The sequence below is a fragment of the Anser cygnoides genome, chromosome 9 (genome assembly GCF_040182565.1).
Source record: "Anser cygnoides isolate HZ-2024a breed goose chromosome 9, Taihu_goose_T2T_genome, whole genome shotgun sequence".
Lineage (NCBI taxonomy): Eukaryota > Metazoa > Chordata > Aves > Anseriformes > Anatidae > Anser > Anser cygnoides.
This window is the reverse complement of record NC_089881.1, coordinates 14,599,818-14,623,981: the sequence shown is the minus strand read 5'-3', so window position 1 is coordinate 14,623,981 and position 24,164 is coordinate 14,599,818. Positions and strand designations below refer to the sequence as shown.

Here is a 24,164-nt window from a genome sequence, read left to right as displayed (position 1 = left end):
TTTCAGTTACTGTTATAGTATATTAATGCTAATACTTAAAGATCCTGTTTGAACTCTTCTGAGATACTTCACCATTTATTTTATAATTATACAGTATGTTATTTAATGATGACAGATGTTTAACTTTGAATGCTTTTATTTTTTGTTTGCTCTTCCTAGGTGTCTGCCATGTCTAAATCTTGTTTAAACTTAAAAAAAAAAAAAAAGAACCCAAAATGAATGAATTAATGTGGGTTGATTTTTTTTTTACAGGCCTCACAGAAGTTATAAGGTTGAGATCATATTAAAATCTGAATCTCTATCCTAATTGTTTGAAACGTTGAGCTTTAAAATATGTCATCCTCAGCCTGGGGCCAGCCCTGCAGTTTTGTTAGATGCAATTTGAAAAGCATCTTGGATGCAATTGCATGCAAAGTTTGCCAGTAAATTTTTACACATCATTTTTTCCACACCAGGTGCTTGCCAGATGATGGCCATACCCCAAATTGCACTGATGCTGAAAAACATATCATCCAAAGCAATGACTACTGTGGTCTGGTCACTGATCCCAGTGGTCCATTCCAGAACTGCCATTCAATAGTTGATCCACAGAGTTATTTTGATGCCTGCCAATATGATCTCTGTGAACTTCATTTGAGCAATGCAGCCCTTTGTCAAAACCTGCAGGCTTATGCGGACGTGTGCCAAGCAGCAGGAGTCCAGCTACAACCATGGAGAAATGCAACCTTCTGCCGTATGTATCAAAGATTACTGGAAATTACCACTTGTCAGAAGGATATAATTAGGACTGCCTGAGGAAAGAGCATTATAAGATACTGTTTTAAATTCCTGTAACACTGTGAATCTTGACTGATTAGGATAAAGATTTCAGAATTATGTGTAGTCCTCAATTTGAGTCCTTTAGGAAGACTTCAATGAAACTACTTAAGCTGTTTCTGGATGAAGGGAAAAAAACACTTTCTAGTCCATCTTCAAATAGAGTTGAGGGCTTTTCCATTGAAATCGTATAGTGTCCCTATATCTTTGTTGAGGGGTATTACGTATGTCAGGGACATTTGACTTAGAGGTTTTTTTGCCTTCTGAGGAAGTTGTAGCTAACTTAAGTGTCTTTGAGAAAAAACAAAACAAAACAACAACTTGTTTTGCAAATGCTTAGTTGACATATGAGAGTTTCACGCACTCTACTTGCAGAGACACTGAGCTATCTTCCGCCATTCTGTAGAAAATCAGCTGGGTCAGATTTAATTAATGGGACAATGGACAGAGAGGTGTATAATGTAATTCTGTCATCTCTGTCTGCTTAGGAAAACAGGCTAAAACAGAGCAAGGTTATGTCATTAAAAACTGAACCACAACGAGTAAGTATGCAAAAGCTGGAAAAAGATTGTTCAAGAAATGTTAATTCCAACACCTTATCACTTGAAAATCTCAGTCTTTAAAACCTCTAATTAGCTTTTTTTTTTTTTACATGCCCTATGTCTAACAAGGTCTAAAAATAGAATAGGGCACTTGTACATCCTGATTATTTAACAAACATTAAACATATTGAGGAAATTAAAAAAATATAAATCAAGAAGCTACAAGACTAGAATTCAATACCAGACCTATATGGCACATATCAAGGACAAATAAAATGACAGTGACATCCTCAGCCCAGTGCAAGTAACCAAAGAAAACACCTACAAGAGTAAGAGGTCTCCTAAGAAATTCTCACCGTGAGGGAGACATTAAAAAGCTCAAAGCTCAAACTAAATTAAAGGATGTTTAAACAGGAAAGGCATGCATTAGATTGCCAGACAAATCCAGGATGTCCTCAAAATTTCAGAACAAAATAGAATATGTAATTAAACAACCCCAATATTTCAATAATTAAAAGATAAACCTGTGTATTACTATTTTTCATAACACAGCACTAGCCTGTCCAGCCAACAGTCACTACGAGCCCTGTGCTGCAGCCTGCCCTGCGACCTGTGTTGACCCATTAGCACCCTATAAGTGCAGCCTGCCGTGCGTGGAGGGTTGTGTGTGCGACAGCGGGCACCTGCTCTACAACGACCGATGTGTGCCCAGCCAGCAGTGCGGGTGCTGGCACAATGGGCAGCACTACCCGGTGGGCTCGGAGTTCTGGACGGACAACACCTGCTCCACAAAGTGCACGTGTCCCGCACGGGGAGGCAAAGTCCAGTGCTCCAGCGCCTCATGCCCTGCGGGCCAGTACTGTGGTGTGCAGAATGGGAAACCCGAGTGCCTCGAACACTCCTACGGCATCTGCCACGTCCACGGTGACCCTCACTACGTTACCTTTGACAAGGTGACGCACGACTTCATGGGGAACTGCACCTACACGCTGGCCAAAGTGTGCTCCAACAGCTCCGTGCCCTACTTCAATGTTGAGGCAAAGAACGAGCATCGTGGCAACCCCCACGTGTCCTACGTGCGCGAAGTCCTGGTCGAGGTGTACGGAGAGCGCATTGCAATAGTCAAGCAGGAGAGGAGCCAAGTGCTGGTAAGGAGCTGGGCTGGCACAAGCACGGTGGGTCTGCAAGGCAGGGCTGGCTTTTCTTGGTAGGTTCTTGCATGTACTAGGGAAGAGGGGTCCCCAGAGTGCAGCACACATATGGCCGGGCAAGCTGCAGGGGTGTCTGTGCGAGTGGGGCTCGTGGTCCCGTGGGGCTGAGTGCCCCAGAGAGACCACGGTCCATTGCGGTGCGTCTGCCCTAGGTGAACGATGTGCGCCGGACCTTGCCGGTGAGTGCAGCAGGAGGTGCCATCAGAGTGAGCACAAGCGGCCGCTACATCGTCCTGGAGACGGACTTCAACCTCAGAGTGTCCTACGACGCCGACCACTCGGTGGAGGTGAGGGTGCCCACCACCTACTCCAACCTGACCTGCGGCATGTGCGGGAACTTCAACAGCCGGCGAGAGGACGATTACATGATGCCCGACGGGCAGCAAGCCGCAGACTCCAATGCGCTGGGGGAGAGCTGGAAGGTGCCGGACGGTGACCCGTCTTGCGGTGTGCCCGTCCCCCCGGAACCCTGCAGTGCAGAAGAGGAGAAGCTCTACCAATCGGAGCAGTTCTGTGGCATACTGACTGCCAGACCAGGCTCTTTTGAGAGCTGCCATGCCGTGATCAACCCCCAGAGCTACTTTGAGACCTGCTCCTATGACCTTTGTGCCCTGAGTGGCAGCCAGGAGGTCCTGTGTGGTGCCCTGGAGGCCTATGCTGACGCGTGCCAGGCAGCCGGCGTGACTCTTCTCCCCTGGAGGAATGCCACCTTCTGCCGTGAGTTTCTGTACAGAGCTGAATCTTTGAATAGTTCCCTTGCTGTCTCAGGAGGCTGCTTTCAGGCACTAACTGACATACAGTTTAGAGATCTTAAATTCTTCACATATTCCCCCACAAAATATGAGCAGATAATGTTCTACAAAATACATCTCATTAATTTTTACTGCCAGAAATGTGAGGAGAACTCTGTTCATTATCCCCGGAATCTATGTCAAATAACTAGCAGCAGGTCACTGATAACGTGGAATCACATCTGAGATTTATAGGTTGTTTTGCCTTTAACAGGTTTGTTCCTTTCCAGTGTACATTTAATGACTTCCATAATTCACATACCAGCTAAGTAGTAGACCTAACATAGCATTAGTTTTCATTTGGATTTTAGGTTGCTAAACATCAAGGATATATGTTAACATTCAAGCCTTTTTCTGGTAGAGTGTTTTTCGTTTTTGCTTTCTGATTTCAAAATAGGAAAGAAAATTTAGTCTCCCATGAAGTTTCTGATAAATTATTGTCACTAGTTCAAAATAATCCCATTTTGCATTGTGGATGTATGTGAGCTGTGATCATCAATGAAGAGCCTTTTACTGTTTTTCAGCTGTTGCCTGTCCTCCTAATAGCCATTATAATCCATGCACCAGTGCTTGTCCTGCAACCTGCACTGACCCTCTTGCATCAAAGAACTGCAGCAAACCTTGTGTAGAGGGATGTGAATGCAACAATGACTTTGTCATCAGCGGGGGACAGTGTGTGTCCATGAACAACTGTGGCTGTCTTCTCAATGACAAATATTATGAGGTTTGTCTTAGCACATAGTTATGGGGCTTTTTTCACAGTTCATCGTTAACTCTTAACTTTTTAAAATTTTATTATTATTTTGTCATTTCTAACAGAAAGGAGAAGCTTTTTGGCAAACAGACTGTGCAGGCCAATGTGTATGTACTGGAAGTGGGACTATAAATTGTAATTCCAACACATGCAAAGCAAGCGAAGTTTGCAAGGTGCAGAATGGACTCCTAGGATGTTATCCATTGAACCCCAGCACCTGCCACATTTTTGGGGATCCACATTATGTAACCTTTGATGGGAGACTGTACCATTTCCAAGGAGACTGCAATTATACAGTTGTTGAGGCATGCACAAATTCTTCTGAACAGTTTTCAGTGACAACCAGAAATAAACATAGAGGAAACCCGAACTGGACAGCCTTGGACTCAGTTGCTGTCACACTGAAAAATCTTCATATTGTTGTGAGGAGAAATAAAGAGACCTATGTAAGTGTTCTACTTTAAGCACAATCTATCATATCTGTGCACAGCATTTTCCAACCAGAAGAACTGAATCAGGTTTCTCTACTTCATTCACCTTCAAGACTACATATGCCAGAAGGCACATAAGTATTTTTTTCAAAAAGTCAGAAATCAGCATAGCGCCATTATGCATTATGTCCAGTCGAATCATGTCTGCATGAGGTTTTAGGAAAAACAGCTCCATCTGTAACTTCATCCTTAAATAGAGAGCTTTTGCTGAACTAAATCTCAGTCTGGATTTTACTGTTCTGGTCTTTAAATCAGAAGTAATATTTTTGCTATACACTCTCAGACCCATACATACCAGAGATAGCTTTAAGTTAGCTAGTCCAAGTATTGCTATGTGTGTAGCTGTGATAATACAGTGCTCAACTTGTGCTATAAACCCATATTCATTGAATCATAGAACAGCTTGGGTTGGAAGGGACCTCAAAGATCATCCAGTCCCAAACCCCCTGCTATGGGTAGGGATGCCACCCACTAGATTAAATTCCCCAGGGCCTTGCCCAGCCTGGTCTTGAGCACCTCCAGAGACGGAGCATCCACAACCTCTCTGGGCAACCTGTTCCAGTGCCTCACCACTCTCTGAGTAACGAATTTCCTCCTAACAGCTAATATAAATCTCCCTCTTTCAGTTTGAAACCGTTCTCTTTTGTCCTATCATTAACTTCCCGAGCAAAAAGTTACTCTCTATCTTTTTATACGCCCACTTTAAGTATTGAAAAGCTGCAATGAGGCCTCCCTGGAGCCTTTTCTTCTTCAGGTTGAATAAACCTATCTCTCTCAGCCTTCATTCATAAAAGAATATTCAATATATGAGATAAGTATCTAGCTGATTAGTCCCTGACCAACTTCAAACTTTTTTGTCTATCTTGCTCCTTAGAATAAGGCTGACTTGGTGAAGAAAGCTACAGTATTAGCAGTGTAGACCGCTCCTTTGTTACTGGGAGCTTTATTGACTAACCTGTTTGTGTGGGCTTTGTTTTCTTTAGGTGGATGGATTTCAGGTTTCTCTTCCTGTGGATCTGAAGCATGGAACAAGAGTAGCTGTAAAAGGACATTATGTAGTCATTGATACCTCTCTAGGGATCCAGGTGAAGTTTGATGGCGACCAGGAGCTTTTTATTCAGGTTGATGAAAGTCTCAAAGGACAGCTGTGTGGTCTGTGTGGGACATTCAATGACAACCAGCTGGATGATTTTCTTAAACCAGACAAAGTCCTAGAACAGGATCCAAATAAATTTGGTGACAGCTGGCTAGTGAAGGATGACAACTGGATGTAAGTATCCAATAATATTAAAGGAAACAGCAAAATACCTGGAACACAGAGCTTCTACTTAAGAGATAAACACACATAATATACATTTCATAGAAACCTTTTTTTGATATTACTTGTTGGCTAGAATTGTCACCTTTGAAAAATTCCACATCTCAGTAGAAAGCACTTTATTTTTAAAACTACTCTTCAGTGGTTTTCAATATGAACTTTGTACATTTTATTTGAAATTGGGCTCCTTTTTTGCATGTTAACTTGATTTCTTCTTGTTTCTCTATGCTAAAATATCTCCTTTATATCATCCAACTACAAGAAAGTTAAATATATGCCTCAGATTCACCTCCTAACATAATTCTACATTGATTAAGATAAGCACTGTCTATTAATGCTTTCATACACAAATTAGCTATCTTACTATCCACAATAGTGAATTGAAATTATCTTCCTTTTGTTAGATATCTGGTTAGCTGGTTTCTTTTGCCTTCAGTCTATGGATGGGTAGTCATACCTTAACAATTCACTATTGTACTCTTAATGGGGAATTGTGAGTCAAATTGTAATATTTCTCACCTTTGGGTTTGACAAACTAAAGATGAGAATACATAGCAAATCCACAGAATTTGGCATAGAGTTCTATTGTTGTTGAGGTGTACCTTACAGTGTAGAGCAAAATATAAATATGTATTATATAACCATGATGCTGTTTATTTTTGATGCAGATGTAATCCAGTTGCAGTTGTACCACCCACCTGTGACACAGAAAAAGAGAAAGAATATGAAGAAGTCTGTAAAATTATTTTGAAAAATAGTGGGCCTTTTGCAGTCTGTCATTGGTACATTCCACCACAGCTGTACTTTGAGAGCTGTGTCTATGACCTGTGTGCCACAGAGGGGAATTCTGAACAATTTTGCAAAATTTTAGAGGCATATGCTGCTGCCTGTGAGCTTGGAGGTGTAAATCTGGGAGAATGGAGGAAAGGTACCATCTGTGGTAAGTCACAAGGCCATTTAGCCAATAGCAATGCAATTAAATCCTCATGTTACAAATATAAACTCAAATGACTAAAAAACTGAGAAGAATTTCAGAGAAGGTGATTCAGGAAGACATAGAAAACTTTTGATTGCTCAGTGTCTTACAAAATCAAGCTTCTAACCTATGCATTTAATGGTCTTTCAGTGTTCACTTTAAGCCACAATGTTTGAACATTTTTGACTTCAGAGAATTTTTCAGAATTGGGTCATGAAAGCCAACATATGCTGGCAGTTAAGTGATGAGCCAGGGAAAATTAAGCACTTACTGTTTTCTTTCAAACCAACTTGTTATTTTTTCCAAAAAAATCACCATTCTGGCTTTAATAAAATATTTTTTTTTGTTTTTGAGAAGTGTTAATACAACATTTACACCACTAGTCTACAGTTCCAGGTTTTAATCAAGCATGTCAAATAACTTTAGAAGTGTATAAACCAGAGCTTAAAATTAATAAGGGAAAATCCTGCAACTTGACTTGAGCTCCATTTAGCCTCTGAGTCATTACACTGTTAGGGCCTTATTATCTAGGTAGACTAGTTAACATAGAAGTAAGGCTAGAGACATGAAACTGCTTCTACAACTACCAGAGGTGATCACCAGAAACAGAAGAAATGACAGCCTGAGTCTATGACATGAAAAGACATTCCATAACCTCTTTCAAATCTGAGATAATATTTCTTATCACAATTTAGAAACTGTAAAAGAAATGTTAGGTCATTCTCATAATGATGTCTAGATTTCTACCCAAGCTGCACTTTGAGAGCCAGCTGAATACCATTGTGCCAAATAGGAGAGCTTTGAGCAATTTGCAGTGACCAAGGATTAAAACACAGCCTAAAAATAGAGGATATTAGTGCATTATGATAATAATTAAGTAATGGACTTGTAAAGAACAGATGTTCTCAGATACATTTTGACATTTAATAACCAGTGTTTCTGTACGGATTGCTTCTACTCACTCTGTTATAACATCTACCAGTCTTTAATGGATATGAGTACATGAGATCTAGAAGGACATTATCAGAACAGTGAAAAGATTCCAGGCCTCATCGTGGAAACTGTTTTTTTCTATCTGCAACATCTACAGCTGCACCAACAGCCTGCAATATATCCTGCACATTTGATGTTGACTTCTGTGGATGGGAACAGGCGATCAATGACAACTTTGACTGGAAAAGGAACAAGGGGCCAACACCCTCACCAGACACCGGCCCTTCCTATGACCACACAACAGGAGGTAGGAACAGCAACCAGTATCTGGCTGTGCTTCAGATAGAGCAGTCTCTGAGAAGACTGCAAAAAGCCTCTTTTAATAGGAAATCCAGGCAACATGTTTCCAGGGCTTTATCCAGAGCCTTCTGCAGCAGTCAGGAATTTGTCTTGGGATAAATGACCAGTGCAGCATGTGGATGAGTGTGTAACATGTTTGCATAGTTACCTGCAGATAGGCTTCAGCAAAGACATACCCAGGCTGAGACTGGATCACTTCAGTTCCTGACCCATAATTTAGGATGCTAGCCTTTCCCTAGGGAGGAGAACAGTGTAATCTGCTGGAAATCCATCTGGGGACAGGAAATTTAATGGTGGTGCTGGGTGAAGGAAAGCTGTAGTATTATAGACTGACTAAAGGTCCATATCCTAACACCCATACACTCACTGGCCAGTGATGTCTAGACTTCTATTCTGGAGAGAACAGCGTTCCACTTCAAGTACCACGAACACTATGTGCAGACTGCTGTCTTCATGTCTCCCACAAAAATGCAGCTGCATTCAAAATGTAACTGAGGTATTTTGTGTTGCCCTGATTCAGCAATATGAGAACTTACCACTCTGCTATTTCCAGATGGCTATTACATATACCTGCAAGGAAGTGAGCACAAGCCAACTGACATAGCTCGCTTGGTCAGTCCAGTGTGTGGTTCGGAAGGACCGCACTGCTTCCGCTTCTGGTATCACATGTACGGGGTGGCTGAAGCAATGGCCCTGCGGGTGTACGTAGCTCACAATGAAACATCAACGCTGGAATGGAAAGAAGCTGGAAACAAAGGGGACAGATGGCATTTAGTAGAGGTCACGGTGCACAGCAAAGGAAACATGCAGGTAAGGGCAGAGGTTCTAACTGCCATCTGAGACAGAGTGTGCTTTGAAATGGCACACAAAGTCTGTGGCTGCAGCTAATGCTGGAAACCATCCCTTCCCTTAGATCATCCTCGAAGGCATGATAGGTGAAGATTTCCGCAGTGACGTAGCACTGGATGATCTGTCCATTGAAAAGGGATACTGCCCAGGTACCTCATCACCCGGCTTGGGAAAGGGCAGCTTGCTTGTCGGGGCAGTCAATGTAGTTTCTGCCGTGAAGAGGATCTGGTCAAGGGGATTGATTTGCATGTGCCATTGTGTCTCTCGTAGGCGATTTGACTACAACGCCTGTCCCCAGCACATCAGCGCCTGGGACACCAACACCCTCACCAGGCTCAGGTGAGTGGAGCAGACGAGTCATGGGGCTGCAGCGCTCTGGGCAGGGTGGGCTGTGGAGAGGAGGTGGCAGGAGGTGCATCACTGAACGTTTCCTCTGGTCCTTCCTCTGCCAGGGACCTGTGTGGTGGAAGGAGACCCTCACTACCACACGTTTGACAACCAAATACACCACTTCATGGGCACCTGCACCTACACCCTGTCCAAGCTGTGTGAGAGCAACAGCTCGCTGCCCTACTTCAACGTGGAAGCGGCCAATGAGCACAGGGGAGGCAACACTCGCGTGTCCTACGTCCAGTACGTGGACGTCGATGTGTATGGCCAGCGCATAAGGCTGGGGAAGGGCGGCGTGGTGACGGTAAGCGCAGGGTGGAGCAACGTCGGGGCTGTGTCAGGACAGAGAACGTTGCAAACGGGTTGCTCCAACTCTCTCTTGGTTTCTGTCCTTGCAGGTCAACGGAGTGGCAGAGGTGCTGCCCTGCACCCCATCGGCAGGCGTGCAGGTCTCGTCCAGCGGGTTCTACACTGTGGTCGCGACAGACTTTGGCTTGAGAGTGAAGTTTGATGGGAACCATCTGGTGGAGGTGACGCTTCCGAGCACCTTTGGGCAGAAGGTTTGTGGCATGTGTGGGAACTACAACGGGATGGCAGCAGACGATTTCCTGAACCCGGACGGGGTGCTGGAGCCAGACTCCACCAGCCTGGGTAACAGCTGGCAGGTGTCCAACAACAGCAGGTGCGTGTGGCCCCCGCGTAGGCCTGGGGACGCGTCGGGCAAGGGGAGGGGGAGGCACCAGGAGAAGCCCACAGATAACCCCGGGGCCCTTCTCCCTGCCTTTCCACAGCTGCTCAGCCGGACAGCCCGCCCCGCCAGCCTGTAGTGAGGCCGACAAGCAAGTCATTGCCAGCAGCCGCTTCTGCGGACTCCTCACTGACAGCAGCAGCCCGTTTCAGGTGTGCCACGCTGTGCTGAGTCCCAGCGGTTACTTCGACACCTGCCTTTACGACCTGTGTGAGCTGGGGCTGGATGGCGAGGCCCTGTGCAACAGCTTGCAGGCCTATGCGGATGCCTGCCAGGCGCTTGGTGTCAAGCTCCCTGCGTGGAGGAACGCAACATTCTGCCGTAAGTCAGAAGCAGGGAAGCACCCCGTTTCCCTGGGCCGGCTAGCCACCGTGGCAGGGAGCACCCTTTGTCTGTCAGATCCCCCTCGTGGTCCTTTCCCTGCAGAAGGCATCACGTGGGAGCAGCTGGTGGGAGCGGGGTGATGATGACAGTTGCTAAAACATGTGGTGGAGCCTGGCTACTTTGAGGGCATTCTGAGTGTAGGGTTACCGATGGTTTCACTGCTACTCCTTTTGCCTTGGCAGCCATCACCTGTCCAGCCAACAGTCACTACGAGCCCTGTGCTGCAGCCTGCCCTGCGACCTGTGTTGACCCTATGGCTCCCGTCACCTGCAGCCTGCCGTGCGTGGAGGGTTGTGTGTGCGACAGCGGGCACCTGCTCTACAACGACCGATGTGTGCCCAGCCAGCAGTGCGGGTGCTGGCACAATGGGCAGCACTACCCGGTGGGCTCGGAGTTCTGGACGGACAACACCTGCTCCACAAAGTGCACGTGTCCCGCACGGGGAGGCAAAGTCCAGTGCTCCAGCGCCTCATGCCCTGCGGGCCAGTACTGTGGTGTGCAGAATGGGAAACCCGAGTGCCTCGAACACTCCTACGGCATCTGCCACGTCCACGGTGACCCTCACTACGTTACCTTTGACAAGGTGACGCACGACTTCATGGGGAACTGCACCTACACGCTGGCCAAAGTGTGCTCCAACAGCTCCGTGCCCTACTTCAATGTTGAGGCAAAGAACGAGCATCGTGGCAACCCCCACGTGTCCTACGTGCGCGAAGTCCTGGTCGAGGTGTACGGAGAGCGCATTGCAATAGTCAAGCAGGAGAGGAGCCAAGTGCTGGTAAGGAGCTGGGCTGGCACAAGCACGGTGGGTCTGCAAGGCAGGGCTGGCTTTTCTTGGTAGGTTCTTGCATGTACTAGGGAAGAGGGGTCCCCAGAGTGCAGCACACATATGGCCGGGCAAGCTGCAGGGGTGTCTGTGCGAGTGGGGCTCGTGGTCCCGTGGGGCTGAGTGCCCCAGAGAGACCACGGTCCATTGCGGTGCGTCTGCCCTAGGTGAACGATGTGCGCCGGACCTTGCCGGTGAGTGCAGCAGGAGGTGCCATCAGAGTGAGCACAAGCGGCCGCTACATCGTCCTGGAGACGGACTTCAACCTCAGAGTGTCCTACGACGCCGACCACTCGGTGGAGGTGAGGGTGCCCACCACCTACTCCAACCTGACCTGCGGCATGTGCGGGAACTTCAACAGCCGGCGAGAGGACGATTACATGATGCCCGACGGGCAGCAAGCCGCAGACTCCAATGCGCTGGGGGAGAGCTGGAAGGTGCCGGACGGTGACCCGTCTTGCGGTGTGCCCGTCCCCCCGGAACCCTGCAGTGCAGAAGAGGAGAAGCTCTACCAATCGGAGCAGTTCTGTGGCATACTGACTGCCAGACCAGGCTCTTTTGAGAGCTGCCATGCCGTGATCAACCCCCAGAGCTACTTTGAGACCTGCTCCTATGACCTTTGTGCCCTGAGTGGCAGCCAGGAGGTCCTGTGTGGTGCCCTGGAGGCCTATGCTGATGCGTGCCAGGCAGCCGGCGTGACTCTTCTCCCCTGGAGGAATGCCACCTTCTGCCGTGAGTACCTGCCTTAGATTTGCAGAGGAAAGCGGGCCTCTCCCTGTGCCCAGTTCCTCTGGCAAAGCACCGATCAACGATTCGTTGTTCTTCCCCTTCCCAGAAGGTAGCCCCTTACTGGCGGGCTTTGCAGGTCCTAACTGTCCCCTTCCCGTTGCAGCCCTGCGGTGCCCTGCCAACAGCTACTATGACCCTTGCATGACTGGCTGTCCTGCCACCTGCGTTGACCGACAAGCCCCGCAGAACTGCTCCAAGCCCTGCATGGAGGGCTGCGCGTGCACCTCTGGCTTCCTCCTCAGCGGAGACACCTGCGTGCCCGAGGCCAACTGTGGCTGCCTCTTTGAGGGCAACTACTACAGCGTGAGTGAAAACCCTGTTGTGGCTCGCTCCCCTCCCGAGGCACTGCTTTGCCTCTACTTCCCTGCCTGACGTGATGGGGCTCCGGGTTTCTCTGCCTGCAGGAAGGAGAGCACTTTGTGAACAAGAACTGCACGAGACAGTGCCGATGTGAAGCCAACGGCCAGATGGTTTGCTCTGTGTTGTCCTGTGGTGAGGAGGAGGTCTGCAAGATCCAGGACGGCCAGCGGGGCTGTTACCCGGCCAGCACAGCTCTCTGCCACATCTACGGCGACCCGCATTACAGCACCTTCGATGGGAAGCTTCACCACTTCCAGGGCTCCTGCAACTACACAGTGGTGACGGCCTGTGACAACTCCTCCCTCGGCTTCAGCGTCAGCACGCGCAACGAACATCGGGGCAGCAAGAGCTGGACGGCTCTGAACTCGGTGGCACTGTCCGTGGAAGGCCTCCACATTGCACTGCGCAAGAACAAGGAAGTCTACGTAAGCGCCCCTCACTTTTAGGCCTGGGAACACAGATATCCAAAGTACCATTAGTAGCACGGTTCCCCCAGAAGAGCTTGATGTTGCCTGAACCTGCTGGCGTGCTCACACGAGAGCACAGCGAGTCTCTGAGTGGGGCAGATAGTTCTGCTGGCGCAGCAACAGAGTTTCTGCCTGCTGTCCCGAGCTTTCTGTGTGCTGTCCGTGGGGTAGCTGCTGTTCTCGTAGGGCTGGGCGCGGTTTCTCATGCCATCAGCGCTTATGACTCGATGGGCCCTGGCACCATCGCAGTGAAGAGGAGTGAGCTGCCAGCGGAGGGCCCGTCTTTATGCTTGTCTCTCCCGCTCTCCTCCCTGTTCAGATCAACGGTGCTCTGGCCTCCCTGCCTGCTTCTCCAGCCCCAGGTGTGAACGTTTCCCTGAGTGGCTCCTACGTGCAAGTCTCTACCAAGCTGGGCCTGCAGGTGCAGTTCAACGGGGACCATGAGCTCCTTGTGAGGGTGTCCGAGAAGCACTGGGGCAAGCTGTGTGGGCTGTGTGGAACATACACCGGGAGACAAGAGGACGACTTCACACGACCCGATGGCGTCGTCGTGCCTCACATCAATGACTTTGGAGACAGCTGGAGGGTGCCGGATGACGAGTGGCCGTGAGTCCTTGTTGTGTCGTGTAGATGACGAACAAAGGGGAGCATGAGAGAGGGGAGCTGTGAGCGGCCCGAGGAGGGAGGGTTGGTAGCGGCAGGCAAGGGGCGGGGGGCAGGAGGCAGTTGCGGGAAAGCGCGAGGGAGCGCATGGAGGCTCCACAGCAGCAGGCCCGTGGCCCTTGTGTCTCACCTCTGTGCTGCATCCACCCGTGGGATGTGCTGTCTGCAGCTGGATTCCAGACATGTGGCTGTTCCCCTTTGTCCTCAAGGCTGGCTTGCTAGTGGCAGTGCCCGGGCCACACCACACGGTCAGGGTGCGTGGTGCTGTCTCCCCGTAGGCGCTGTGCCCTGGGGCCCTCGGTGACCTCCATGCCGGGCCCTGTGTCCCACTCCACACACCGCATCTCGCTGCTCCTGACCTTGGAGAGGGTGGGCCAGGGCATGAGCATGGTGCTATTGCCAAGCTGGTGTGGTCACAGGTTCCTCAGCCATCTGCTTCTGTGTCTCTGATGTCTGTCTGCTTTGCAGGTGTGAGACAACCCCTGAACCATCTCCGCCCTGCTCCCCCTCTGCGGAGGAGGCAGCTAACAAGGAGTGTGCAATCCTCACGCAACCCAGTGGCCCGTTCCAGCCATGCCACGCAGTTCTGCCACCCGAGACGTACTTTGAGAGCTGTGTCTATGACCATTGTGCCACAGGTGGCAGCACGGAGCAGCTCTGCAATGCCCTGGGTGCCTATGCTGCAGCCTGTGCTGAGGCAGGTGTTGCTCTGGGAGACTGGAGTGATGGCACTGTCTGTGGTGAGTGTCCCGTTGATCTCGTTTGGGGTGCGGGTTCAAGGAATAGGGCGGCACGGGTTGCTCTGTGTATCACCAGATGTTGTTGGGACAGTATACTGGTCATGCTGGGATGCATCTAACTTTGTTTAGCGAGACTCCTTGTGACAGGGATACTGTGGCATTCTTGACCTTCACTCCTTTTGCCATGGTATTTCGTTGTCTGGGAAGGGTGGAATAACTGCATGGAAGAAATCACCATTATGAAACACAGCTTCTATACCTCTTTCTCATTGTAGGTCCAACAGTTCCTCCAACCTCGACCCCCTTGCCAGGTACCACAATGCAGCCTCCCCACACAACATCACCTGGGACAAGCACAGGTATGTTTAATTCTTGTCCATGTTTTTTTACTGGCTGTGGTAAGCGCTGGGCTGAAGTACCTTCACTTGGTTGGCCTCCTCACCTGGCCATGAGCATACCAGGGATGTAGGTGTGCCGTGTGGGACACTGGGCAAACACGGTAGCCATCACCAGCAAGACCCACATGGTGCTCAGGTTCTGTCCTGTCCCATGCCCACCTTCTGCTCGTGGCAACTGTTCAGGTCCTTTCCTTTAAAGCCCCCGTTTGAAGGACAGAGGGGCTGTAGGGAAGGGGCTATGCTTCTCCTTTTATCACCCAGCTACGCTGGTGGCACAGCCTGGGAGTAGTGTGCCTCTTTTTGAGGAGTGATCCCTGTGTGCTTTCTTCCCTGGGCTTCTCTTGTCATGGCGTTGGGGTGTTTGGGCAGGGTGGACCAGCTGCCTGGAACAAAATTCCCATGTTGACACAGACCTCTTCTGCCTATCCGTAGGCCCGCTGCCTCCAACAGCCTCGACTCCGTTGCCAGACAGCACAACACAGCCTACACACACACTGCCACCAACCACACCTGGGCCAAGCTCAGGTATCGGAGCCTTCCACCCCCTTTTTTGCAGTTGTTATTAGCTGCTTCAGTTGTCTTCACTACTGTTAGAGGACAAACGGAGCATTTGCGTTGGAGGGGCTGTTACTTTCTTTGTGCCACTCAATTGCTGTGGTAACAGACATTGACTACTTGGACCCTTTCTAAGCTGTTACGGTGGGATCACTGCTCTGGGCACCAGTGCCTGAAGCATTGAGGGGTATAAGTGATATGGAGTGGCACTGTAACAAAAAGTCCAGTGTTGACACAGATTTCCACTAGCTCTGTCTCCCGGAGAACAGCATAGACGAGTTAAGGGGCTGCAGCGTTCTGGGCAGGGTGGGCTGTGGAGAGGAGGTGGCAGGAGGTGCATCACTGAACGTTTCCTCTGGTCCTTCCTCTGTCAGGGACCTGTGTGGTGGAAGGAGACCCTCACTACCACACGTTTGACAACCAAATACACCACTTCATGGGCACCTGCACCTACACCCTGTCCAAGCTGTGTGAGAGCAACAGCTCGCTGCCCTACTTCAACGTGGAAGCGGCCAATGAGCACAGGGGAGGCAACACTCGCGTGTCCTACGTCCAGTACGTGGACGTCGATGTGTATGGCCAGCGCATAAGGCTGGGGAAGGGCGGCGTGGTGACGGTAAGCGCAGGGGGGAGCAACGTCGGGGCTGTGTCAGGACAGAGAACGTTGCAAACGGGTTGCTCCAACTCTCTCTTGGTTTCTGTCCTTGCAGGTCAACGGAGTAGCAGAGGTGCTGCCCTGCACCCCATCGGCAGGCGTGCAGGTCTCGTCCAGCGGGTTCTACACTGTGGTCGCGACAGACTTTGGCTTGAGAGTGAAGTTTGATGGGAACCATCTGGTGGAGGTGACGCTTCCGAGCACCTTTGGGCAGAAGGTTTGTGGCATGTGTGGGAACTACAACGGGATGGCAGCAGACGATTTCCTGAACCCGGACGGGGTGCTGGAGCCAGACTCCACCAGCCTGGGTAACAGCTGGCAGGTGTCCAACGACAGCAGGTGCGTGTGGCCCCCGCGTAGGCCTGGGGACGCGTCGGGCAAGGGGAGGGGGAGGCACCAGGAGAAGCCCGCAGATAACCCCGGGGCCCTTCTCCCTGCCTTTCCACAGCTGCTCAGCCGGACAGCCCGCCCCGCCAGCCTGTAGTGAGGCCGACAAGCAAGTCATTGCCAGCAGCCGCTTCTGCGGACTCCTCACTGACAGCAGCAGCCCGTTTCAGGTGTGCCACGCTGTGCTGAGTCCCAGCGGTTACTTCGACACCTGCCTTTACGACCTGTGTGAGCTGGGGCTGGATGGCGAGGCCCTGTGCAACAGCTTGCAGGCCTATGCGGATGCCTGCCAGGCGCTTGGTGTCAAGCTCCCTGCGTGGAGGAACGCAACATTCTGCCGTAAGTCAGAAGCAGGGAAGCACCCCGTTTCCCTGGGCCGGCTAGCCACCGTGGCAGGGAGCACCCTTTGTCTGTCAGACCCCCCTAGTAGTCCTTTCCCTGCAGAAGGCATCACGTGGGAGCAGCTGGTGGGAGCGGGGTGATGATGACAGTTGCCAAAACATGTGGTGGAGCCTGGCTACTTTGAGGGCATTCTGAGTGTAGGGTTACCGATGGTTTCACTGCTACTCCTTTTGCCTTGGCAGCCATCACCTGTCCAGCCAACAGTCACTACGAGCCCTGTGCTGCAGCCTGCCCTGCGACCTGTGTTGACCCATTAGCACCCTATAAGTGCAGCCTGCCGTGCGTGGAGGGTTGTGTGTGCGACAGCGGGTACCTGCTCTACAACGCTCGATGTGTGCCCAGCCAGCAGTGCGGGTGCTGGCACAATGGGCAGCACTACCCGGTGGGCTCGGAGTTCTGGACGGACAACACCTGCTCCACAAAGTGCACGTGTCCCGCACGGGGAGGCAAAGTCCAGTGCTCCAGCGCCTCATGCCCTGCGGGCCAGTACTGTGGTGTGCAGAATGGGAAACCCGAGTGCCTCGAACACTCCTACGGCATCTGCCACGTCCACGGTGACCCTCACTACGTTACCTTTGACAAGGTGACGCACGACTTCATGGGGAACTGCACCTACACGCTGGCCAAAGTGTGCTCCAACAGCTCCGTGCCCTACTTCAATGTTGAGGCAAAGAACGAGCATCGTGGCAACCCCCACGTGTCCTACGTGCGCGAAGTCCTGGTCGAGGTGTACGGAGAGCGCATTGCAATAGTCAAGCAGGAGAGGAGCCAAGTGCTGGTAAGGAGCTGGGCTGGCACAAGCACGGTGGGTCTGCAAGGCAGGGCTGGCTTTTCTTGGTAGGTTCTTGCATGTACTAGGGAAGAGGGGTCCCCAGAGTGCAGCACACATATGGCCGGGCAAGCTGCAGGGGTGTCTGTGCGAGTGGGGCTCGTGGTCCCGTGGGGCTGAGTGCCCCAGAGAGACCACGGTCCATTGCGGTGCGTCTGCCCTAGGTGAACGATGTGCGCCGGACCTTGCCGGTGAGTGCAGCAGGAGGTGCCATCAGAGTGAGCACAAGCGGCCGCTACATCGTCCTGGAGACGGACTTCAACCTCAGAGTGTCCTACGACGCCGACCACTCGGTGGAGGTGAGGGTGCCCACCACCTACTCCAACCTGACCTGCGGCATGTGCGGGAACTTCAACAGCCGGCGAGAGGACGATTACATGATGCCCGACGGGCAGCAAGCCGCAGACTCCAATGCGCTGGGGGAGAGCTGGAAGGTGCCGGACGGTGACCCGTCTTGCGGTGTGCCCGTCCCCCCGGAACCCTGCAGTGCAGAAGAGGAGAAGCTCTACCAATCGGAGCAGTTCTGTGGCATACTGACTGCCAGACCAGGCTCTTTTGAGAGCTGCCATGCCGTGATCAACCCCCAGAGCTACTTTGAGACCTGCTCCTATGACCTTTGTGCCCTGAGTGGCAGCCAGGAGGTCCTGTGTGGTGCCCTGGAGGCCTATGCTGATGCGTGCCAGGCAGCCGGCGTGACTCTTCTCCCCTGGAGGAATGCCACCTTCTGCCGTGAGTACTTGCCTTGGATTTGCAGAGGAAAGCGGGCCTCTCCCTGTGCCCAGTTCCTCTGGCAAAGCACCGATCAACGATTCGTTGTTCTTCCCCTTCCCAGAAGGTAGCCCCTTACTGGCGGGCTTTGCAGGTCCTAACTGTCCCCTTCCCGTTGCAGCCCTGCGGTGCCCTGCCAACAGCTACTATGACCCTTGCATGACTGGCTGTCCTGCCACCTGCGTTGACCGACAAGCCCCGCAGAACTGCTCCAAGCCCTGCATGGAGGGCTGCGCGTGCACCTCTGGCTTCCTCCTCAGCGGAGACACCTGCGTGCCCGAGGCCAACTGTGGCTGCCTCTTTGAGGGCAACTACTACAGCGTGAGTGAAAACCCTGTTGTGGCTCGCTCCCCTCCCGAGGCACTGCTTTGCCTCTACTTCCCTGCCTGACGTGATGGGGCTCCGGGTTTCTCTGCCTGCAGGAAGGAGAGCACTTTGTGAACGAGAACTGCACGAGACAGTGCCGATGTGAAGCCAACGGCCAGATGGTTTGCTCTGTGTTGTCCTGTGGTGAGGAGGAGGTCTGCAAGATCCAGGACGGCCAGCGGGGCTGTTACCCGGCCAGCACAGCTCTCTGCCACATCTACGGCGACCCGCATTACAGCACCTTCGATGGGAAGCTTCACCACTTCCAGGGCTCCTGCAACTACACAGTGGTGACGGCCTGTGACAACTCCTCCCTCGGCTTCAGCGTCACCACGCGCAACGAACATCGGGGCAGCAAGAGCTGGACGGCTCTGAACTCGGTGGCACTGTCCGTGGAAGGCCTCCACATTGCACTGCGCAAGAACAAGGAAGTCTACGTAAGCGCCCCTCACTTTTAGGCCTGGGAACACAGATATCCAAAGTACCATTAGTAGCACGGTTCCCCCAGAAGAGCTTGATGTTGCCTGAACCTGCTGGCGTGCTCACACGAGAGCACAGCGAGTCTCTGAGTGGGGCAGATAGGACTGCTGGCGCAGCAACAGAGTTTCTGCCTGCTGTCCCGAGCTTTCTGTGTGCTGTCCGTGGGGTAGCTGCTGTTCTCGTAGGGCTGGGCGCGGTTTCTCATGCCATCAGCGCTTGTGACTCGGTGGGCCCTGGCACCACCAGCGGAGGGCCCGTCTTTATGCTTGTCTCTCCCGCTCTCCTCCCTGTTCAGATCAACGGTGCTCTGGCCTCCCTGCCTGCTTCTCCAGCCCCAGGTGTGAACGTTTCCCTGAGTGGCTCCTACGTGCAAGTCTCTACCAAGCTGGGCCTGCAGGTGCAGTTCAACGGGGACCATGAGCTCCTTGTGAGGGTGTCCGAGAAGCACTGGGGCAAGCTGTGTGGGCTGTGTGGAACATACACCGGGAGACAAGAGGACGACTTCACACGACCCGATGGCGTCGTCGTGCCTCACATCAATGACTTTGGAGACAGCTGGAGGGTGCCGGATGACGAGTGGCCGTGAGTCCTTGTTGTGTCGCGTAGATAACGAGCAAAGGGGAGCATGAGAGAGGGGAGCTGTGAGCGGCCCGAGGAGGGAGGGTTGGTAGCGGCAGGCAAGGGGCGGGGGGCAGGAGGCAGTTGCGGGAAAGCGCGAGGGAGCGCATGGAGGCTCCACAGCAGCAGGCCCATGGCCCTTGTGTCTCACCTCTGTGCTGCATCCACCCGTGGGATGTGCTGTCTGCAGCTGGATTCCAGACATGTGGCTGTTCCCCTTTGTCCTCAAGGCTGGCTTGCTAGTGGCAGTGCCCGGGCCACACCACACGGTCAGGGTGCGTGGTGCTGTCTCCCCGTAGGCGCTGTGCCCTGGGGCCCTCGGTGACCTCCATGCCGGGCCCTGTGTCCCACTCCACACACCGCATCTCGCTGCTCCTGACCTTGGAGAGGGTGGGCCAGGGCATGAGCATGGTGCTATTGCCAAGCTGGTGTGGTCACAGGTTCCTCAGCCATCTGCTTCTGTGTCTCTGATGTCTGTCTGCTTTGCAGGTGTGAGACAACCCCTGAACCATCTCCGCCCTGCTCCCCCTCTGCGGAGGAGGCAGCTAACAAGGAGTGTGCAATCCTCACGCAACCCAGTGGCCCGTTCCAGCCATGCCACGCAGTTCTGCCACCCGAGACGTACTTTGAGAGCTGTGTCTATGACCATTGTGCCACGGGTGGCAGCACGGAGCAGCTCTGCAATGCCCTGGGTGCCTATGCTGCAGCCTGTGCTGAGGCAGGTGTTGCTCTGGGAGACTGGAGTGATGGCACTGTCTGTGGTGAGTGTCCCATTTGGGTGTGTTTTCATGACTGAGCTGTGACGATCTCCCGCACAGATTCTGTGGGAACGAAAAGTCAGAGATAATGGGTGTTCTTTTCTTTTACATTCCTTGTCCTTAAGTCCTGCGGCTAAGGTTTAAGATCCTGGACCCTCTCATTGCCACAGGAAATCTGCTGGGTGTGCACAATACTTTCCCGACTTGCAGTCCGGGAAGGCTTGTCTTCTCTTCCAGAGGTGTCCTACCCAGAATGTTCTTGTGTTCTTGACAGCATTGCTCGTCCTTAGTACGGAAGTGGCCTGTCCAGGGTGTAGTGTCATCAGCGTTTTGGCATTAGGAAGGCAGACGTTGCTTGAGGGATGTTGGGAGATGGCATCCCACTGCCCATCAAAGATGACTAAGACCTTACTGATGACTGTCCCTCTCTTACTTGAAGTGCTGCTTCACAGATGAGTCAGAATGGCCCTGAAGTTGTAGGAAATCATTGACAGTATCCAGCCCAAGACAGAGCCCCTGACCTTCTGGGAGGCATAGCAAGGTACCACCTGTAGAGGTGGAGAGAAGAAGGGGGAACCCAGAGAAGGGAGAGAGGAAGAAGCCTTCACCAATGAACACCGGGGAATGCCCGGGATGGGGACAATGTCTTGGGAGCAGCCTTGCTCCTCAGCCTGTCTGTCCTCGGGTTGCTCTCTACTACACCAGGATGCTGCCTACTTGCACTTGGGTGGCCATCCTCACCTGGCCATGAGCACGCCAGGGGTGTAGGTGTGCCCTGCAGGACACTGGGAAAAGGTGGCCCCACCCTTACTTTAGAAACTCTGCTTTCCTTTCTGCACCGTATCCAGCTCCCCCAACAGCCTGCAATTTCTCCTGCACATTTGACGTCGACTTCTGTGAGTGGGTCCAGGAGGAGTCCAGCAGCATCGACTGGATAAGACACAAGGGGCCAACACCATCGCCAGATACCGGCCCTTCCTTCGACCACACGACAGGAGGTAGGAGCAGCAGCCAGCTTGTGGCGGTCATTCAGGCCGAGGGGTGTCCTTAGGAAGATGGCAACAAACGTTTTCCAACAGCAAATACAGGCCGAATGTATCCTGGGTTTGATCCAGAGCCGTTTGTAGCAGTCTCCCCCAGGGCCAGAGCCTTCCTTTAGGAAGCTTTTCAGGCGTGGAATCAGTCTGTGGTACTGCCAGGACAGGCAAGGTTCTGTCGTGCAAGGGGAAAAGTAATGCAAAGCTTGATGGCAGACTGTCTTGGGGGAACAGGAACGGGTCTCTTCTAGGAGACACTGGCTTCTCCAGAAGCCAACGATGAGTGGGCCCCAAAGCTGCAGAGCCATGCTAGGGTGATGGCGGTGCTTCGGAGGTGATGCCATTGCCCTGCTCAAACCATAGAGCTGGCATGTCCTCTGGGAGCACGGTTTGTAGGTAGACTTGGGGCTGGGCGGTTGTGGCTAGTGAAGGAGCTCTCTTTGCTCTTCCCTCCTTTTGCCTGCCTTGAACTGCAGCAGGAGGTGCTCCCACGACTGTGCCTGGGTTGTCCCTGGGTGCTTTGTCTAGATTTGATGGTGTGCGACAGTGTGGCTGGCACTTTGTTTCAGACGGCTACTACATCTACCTGCATGGGAGCGACTATTACCCGTACTTGGTGTCTCAGCTGGTCAGTCCGGTGTGCAATTCAACGGGACCGCACTGCTTCCGCTTCTGGTACCACATGTACGGGGTGGCTGAAGAAATGGCCCTGCGGGTGTCCGTGACGAAGGACAAAGACCAAGTGCTGGTTTGGGAAAGAACTGGGAACCACGGGGACAGATGGCACTTGGGAGAGGTCACGGTGCACAGCACAGGAAACATGCAGGTAAGGGCAGAGGCTCTAACTGCCATCTGAGACAGAGTGTGCTTTGAAATGGCACACAATGTTTGTGGCTGGAGCTAATGCTGGAAACCATCCCTTCCCTTAGATTGTCCTCGAGGGACAATGGGGGGAAGATTTCCGCAGCGACGTGGCACTGGATGACCTGTCCATTGAAAAAGGATACTGCCCAGGTACCTCATCACCCGGCTTGGGAAAGGGCAGCTTGCTTGTCGGGGCAGTCAATGTAGTTTCTGCCGTGAAGAGGATCTGGTCAAGGGGATTGATTTGCATGTGCCATTGTGTCTCTCGTAGGCGATTTGACTACAACGCCTGTCCCCAGCACATCAGCGCCTGGGACACCAACACCCTCGCCAGGCTCAGGTGAGTGGAGCAGACGAGTCATGGGGCTGCAGCGCTCTGGGCAGGGTGGGCTGTGGAGAGGAGGTGGCAGGAGGTGCATCACTGAACGTTTCCTCTGGTCCTTCCTCTGCCAGGGACCTGTGTGGTGGAAGGAGACCCTCACTACCACACGTTTGACAACCAAATACACCACTTCATGGGCACCTGCACCTACACCCTGTCCAAGCTGTGTGAGAGCAACAGCTCGCTGCCCTACTTCAACGTGGAAGCGGCCAATGAGCACAGGGGAGGCAACACTCGCGTGTCCTACGTCCAGTACGTGGACGTCGATGTGTATGGCCAGCGCATAAGGCTGGGGAAGGGCGGCGTGGTGACGGTAAGCGCAGGGTGGAGCAACGTCGGGGCTGTGTCAGGACAGAGAACGTTGCAAACGGGTTGCTCCAACTCTCTCTTGGTTTCTGTCCTTGCAGGTCAACGGAGTGGCAGAGGTGCTGCCCTGCACCCCATCGGCAGGCGTGCAGGTCTCGTCCAGCGGGTTCTACACTGTGGTCGCGACAGACTTTGGCTTGAGAGTGAAGTTTGATGGGAACCATCTGGTGGAGGTGACGCTTCCGAGCACCTTTGGGCAGAAGGTTTGTGGCATGTGTGGGAACTACAACGGGATGGCAGCAGACGATTTCCTGAACCCGGACGGGGTGCTGGAGCCAGACTCCACCAGCCTGGGTAACAGCTGGCAGGTGTCCAACGACAGCAGGTGCGTGTGGCCCCCGCGTAGGCCTGGGGACGCGTCGGGCAAGGGGAGGGGGAGGCACCAGGAGAAGCCCACAGATAACCCCGGGGCCCTTCTCCCTGCCTTTCCACAGCTGCTCAGCCGGACAGCCCGCCCCGCCAGCCTGTAGTGAGGCCGACAAGCAAGTCATTGCCAGCAGCCGCTTCTGCGGACTCCTCACTGACAGCAGCAGCCCGTTTCAGGTGTGCCACGCTGTGCTGAGTCCCAGCGGTTACTTCGACACCTGCCTTTACGACCTGTGTGAGCTGGGGCTGGATGGCGAGGCCCTGTGCAACAGCTTGCAGGCCTATGCGGATGCCTGCCAGGCGCTTGGTGTCAAGCTCCCTGCGTGGAGGAACGCAACATTCTGCCGTAAGTCAGAAGCAGGGAAGCACCCCGTTTCCCTGGGCCGGCTAGCCACCGTGGCAGGGAGCACCCTTTGTCTGTCAGACCCCCCTAGTAGTCCTTTCCCTGCAGAAGGCATCACGTGGGAGCAGCTGGTGGGAGCGGGGTGATGATGACAGTTGCCAAAACATGTGGTGGAGCCTGGC

The 24,164-nt window shown here is 52.5% G+C and overlaps 1 protein-coding gene across 1 annotated transcript in view; it reads left to right on the top strand.

The window, feature by feature from the left end:
* The window catches only part of LOC106039287 (uncharacterized), an 88,795-nt gene that overhangs the window by 9,357 nt on the left and 55,274 nt on the right, over positions 1-24,164 (top strand). Inside the window, exons 9-46 of the mRNA XM_067002528.1 lie at positions 456-733; positions 1,911-2,506; positions 2,722-3,286; positions 3,885-4,084; positions 4,180-4,560; positions 5,589-5,875; positions 6,592-6,863; positions 7,990-8,139; positions 8,746-9,002; positions 9,106-9,190; positions 9,312-9,380; positions 9,494-9,735; positions 9,830-10,113; positions 10,157-10,500; positions 10,746-11,341; positions 11,557-12,121; positions 12,282-12,481; positions 12,583-12,963; positions 13,325-13,611; positions 14,137-14,408; positions 14,684-14,767; positions 15,239-15,331; positions 15,736-15,977; positions 16,072-16,355; positions 16,465-16,742; positions 16,988-17,583; positions 17,799-18,363; positions 18,524-18,723; positions 18,825-19,205; positions 19,544-19,830; positions 20,356-20,627; positions 21,473-21,622; positions 22,231-22,487; positions 22,591-22,675; positions 22,797-22,865; positions 22,979-23,220; positions 23,315-23,598; positions 23,708-23,985. Coding sequence (XP_066858629.1) covers positions 456-733; positions 1,911-2,506; positions 2,722-3,286; positions 3,885-4,084; positions 4,180-4,560; positions 5,589-5,875; positions 6,592-6,863; positions 7,990-8,139; positions 8,746-9,002; positions 9,106-9,190; positions 9,312-9,380; positions 9,494-9,735; positions 9,830-10,113; positions 10,157-10,500; positions 10,746-11,341; positions 11,557-12,121; positions 12,282-12,481; positions 12,583-12,963; positions 13,325-13,611; positions 14,137-14,408; positions 14,684-14,767; positions 15,239-15,331; positions 15,736-15,977; positions 16,072-16,355; positions 16,465-16,742; positions 16,988-17,583; positions 17,799-18,363; positions 18,524-18,723; positions 18,825-19,205; positions 19,544-19,830; positions 20,356-20,627; positions 21,473-21,622; positions 22,231-22,487; positions 22,591-22,675; positions 22,797-22,865; positions 22,979-23,220; positions 23,315-23,598; positions 23,708-23,985 — 10,958 coding nt within the window. The remainder of the gene's footprint in view (positions 1-455; positions 734-1,910; positions 2,507-2,721; positions 3,287-3,884; positions 4,085-4,179; positions 4,561-5,588; positions 5,876-6,591; positions 6,864-7,989; positions 8,140-8,745; positions 9,003-9,105; positions 9,191-9,311; positions 9,381-9,493; positions 9,736-9,829; positions 10,114-10,156; positions 10,501-10,745; positions 11,342-11,556; positions 12,122-12,281; positions 12,482-12,582; positions 12,964-13,324; positions 13,612-14,136; positions 14,409-14,683; positions 14,768-15,238; positions 15,332-15,735; positions 15,978-16,071; positions 16,356-16,464; positions 16,743-16,987; positions 17,584-17,798; positions 18,364-18,523; positions 18,724-18,824; positions 19,206-19,543; positions 19,831-20,355; positions 20,628-21,472; positions 21,623-22,230; positions 22,488-22,590; positions 22,676-22,796; positions 22,866-22,978; positions 23,221-23,314; positions 23,599-23,707; positions 23,986-24,164) is intronic.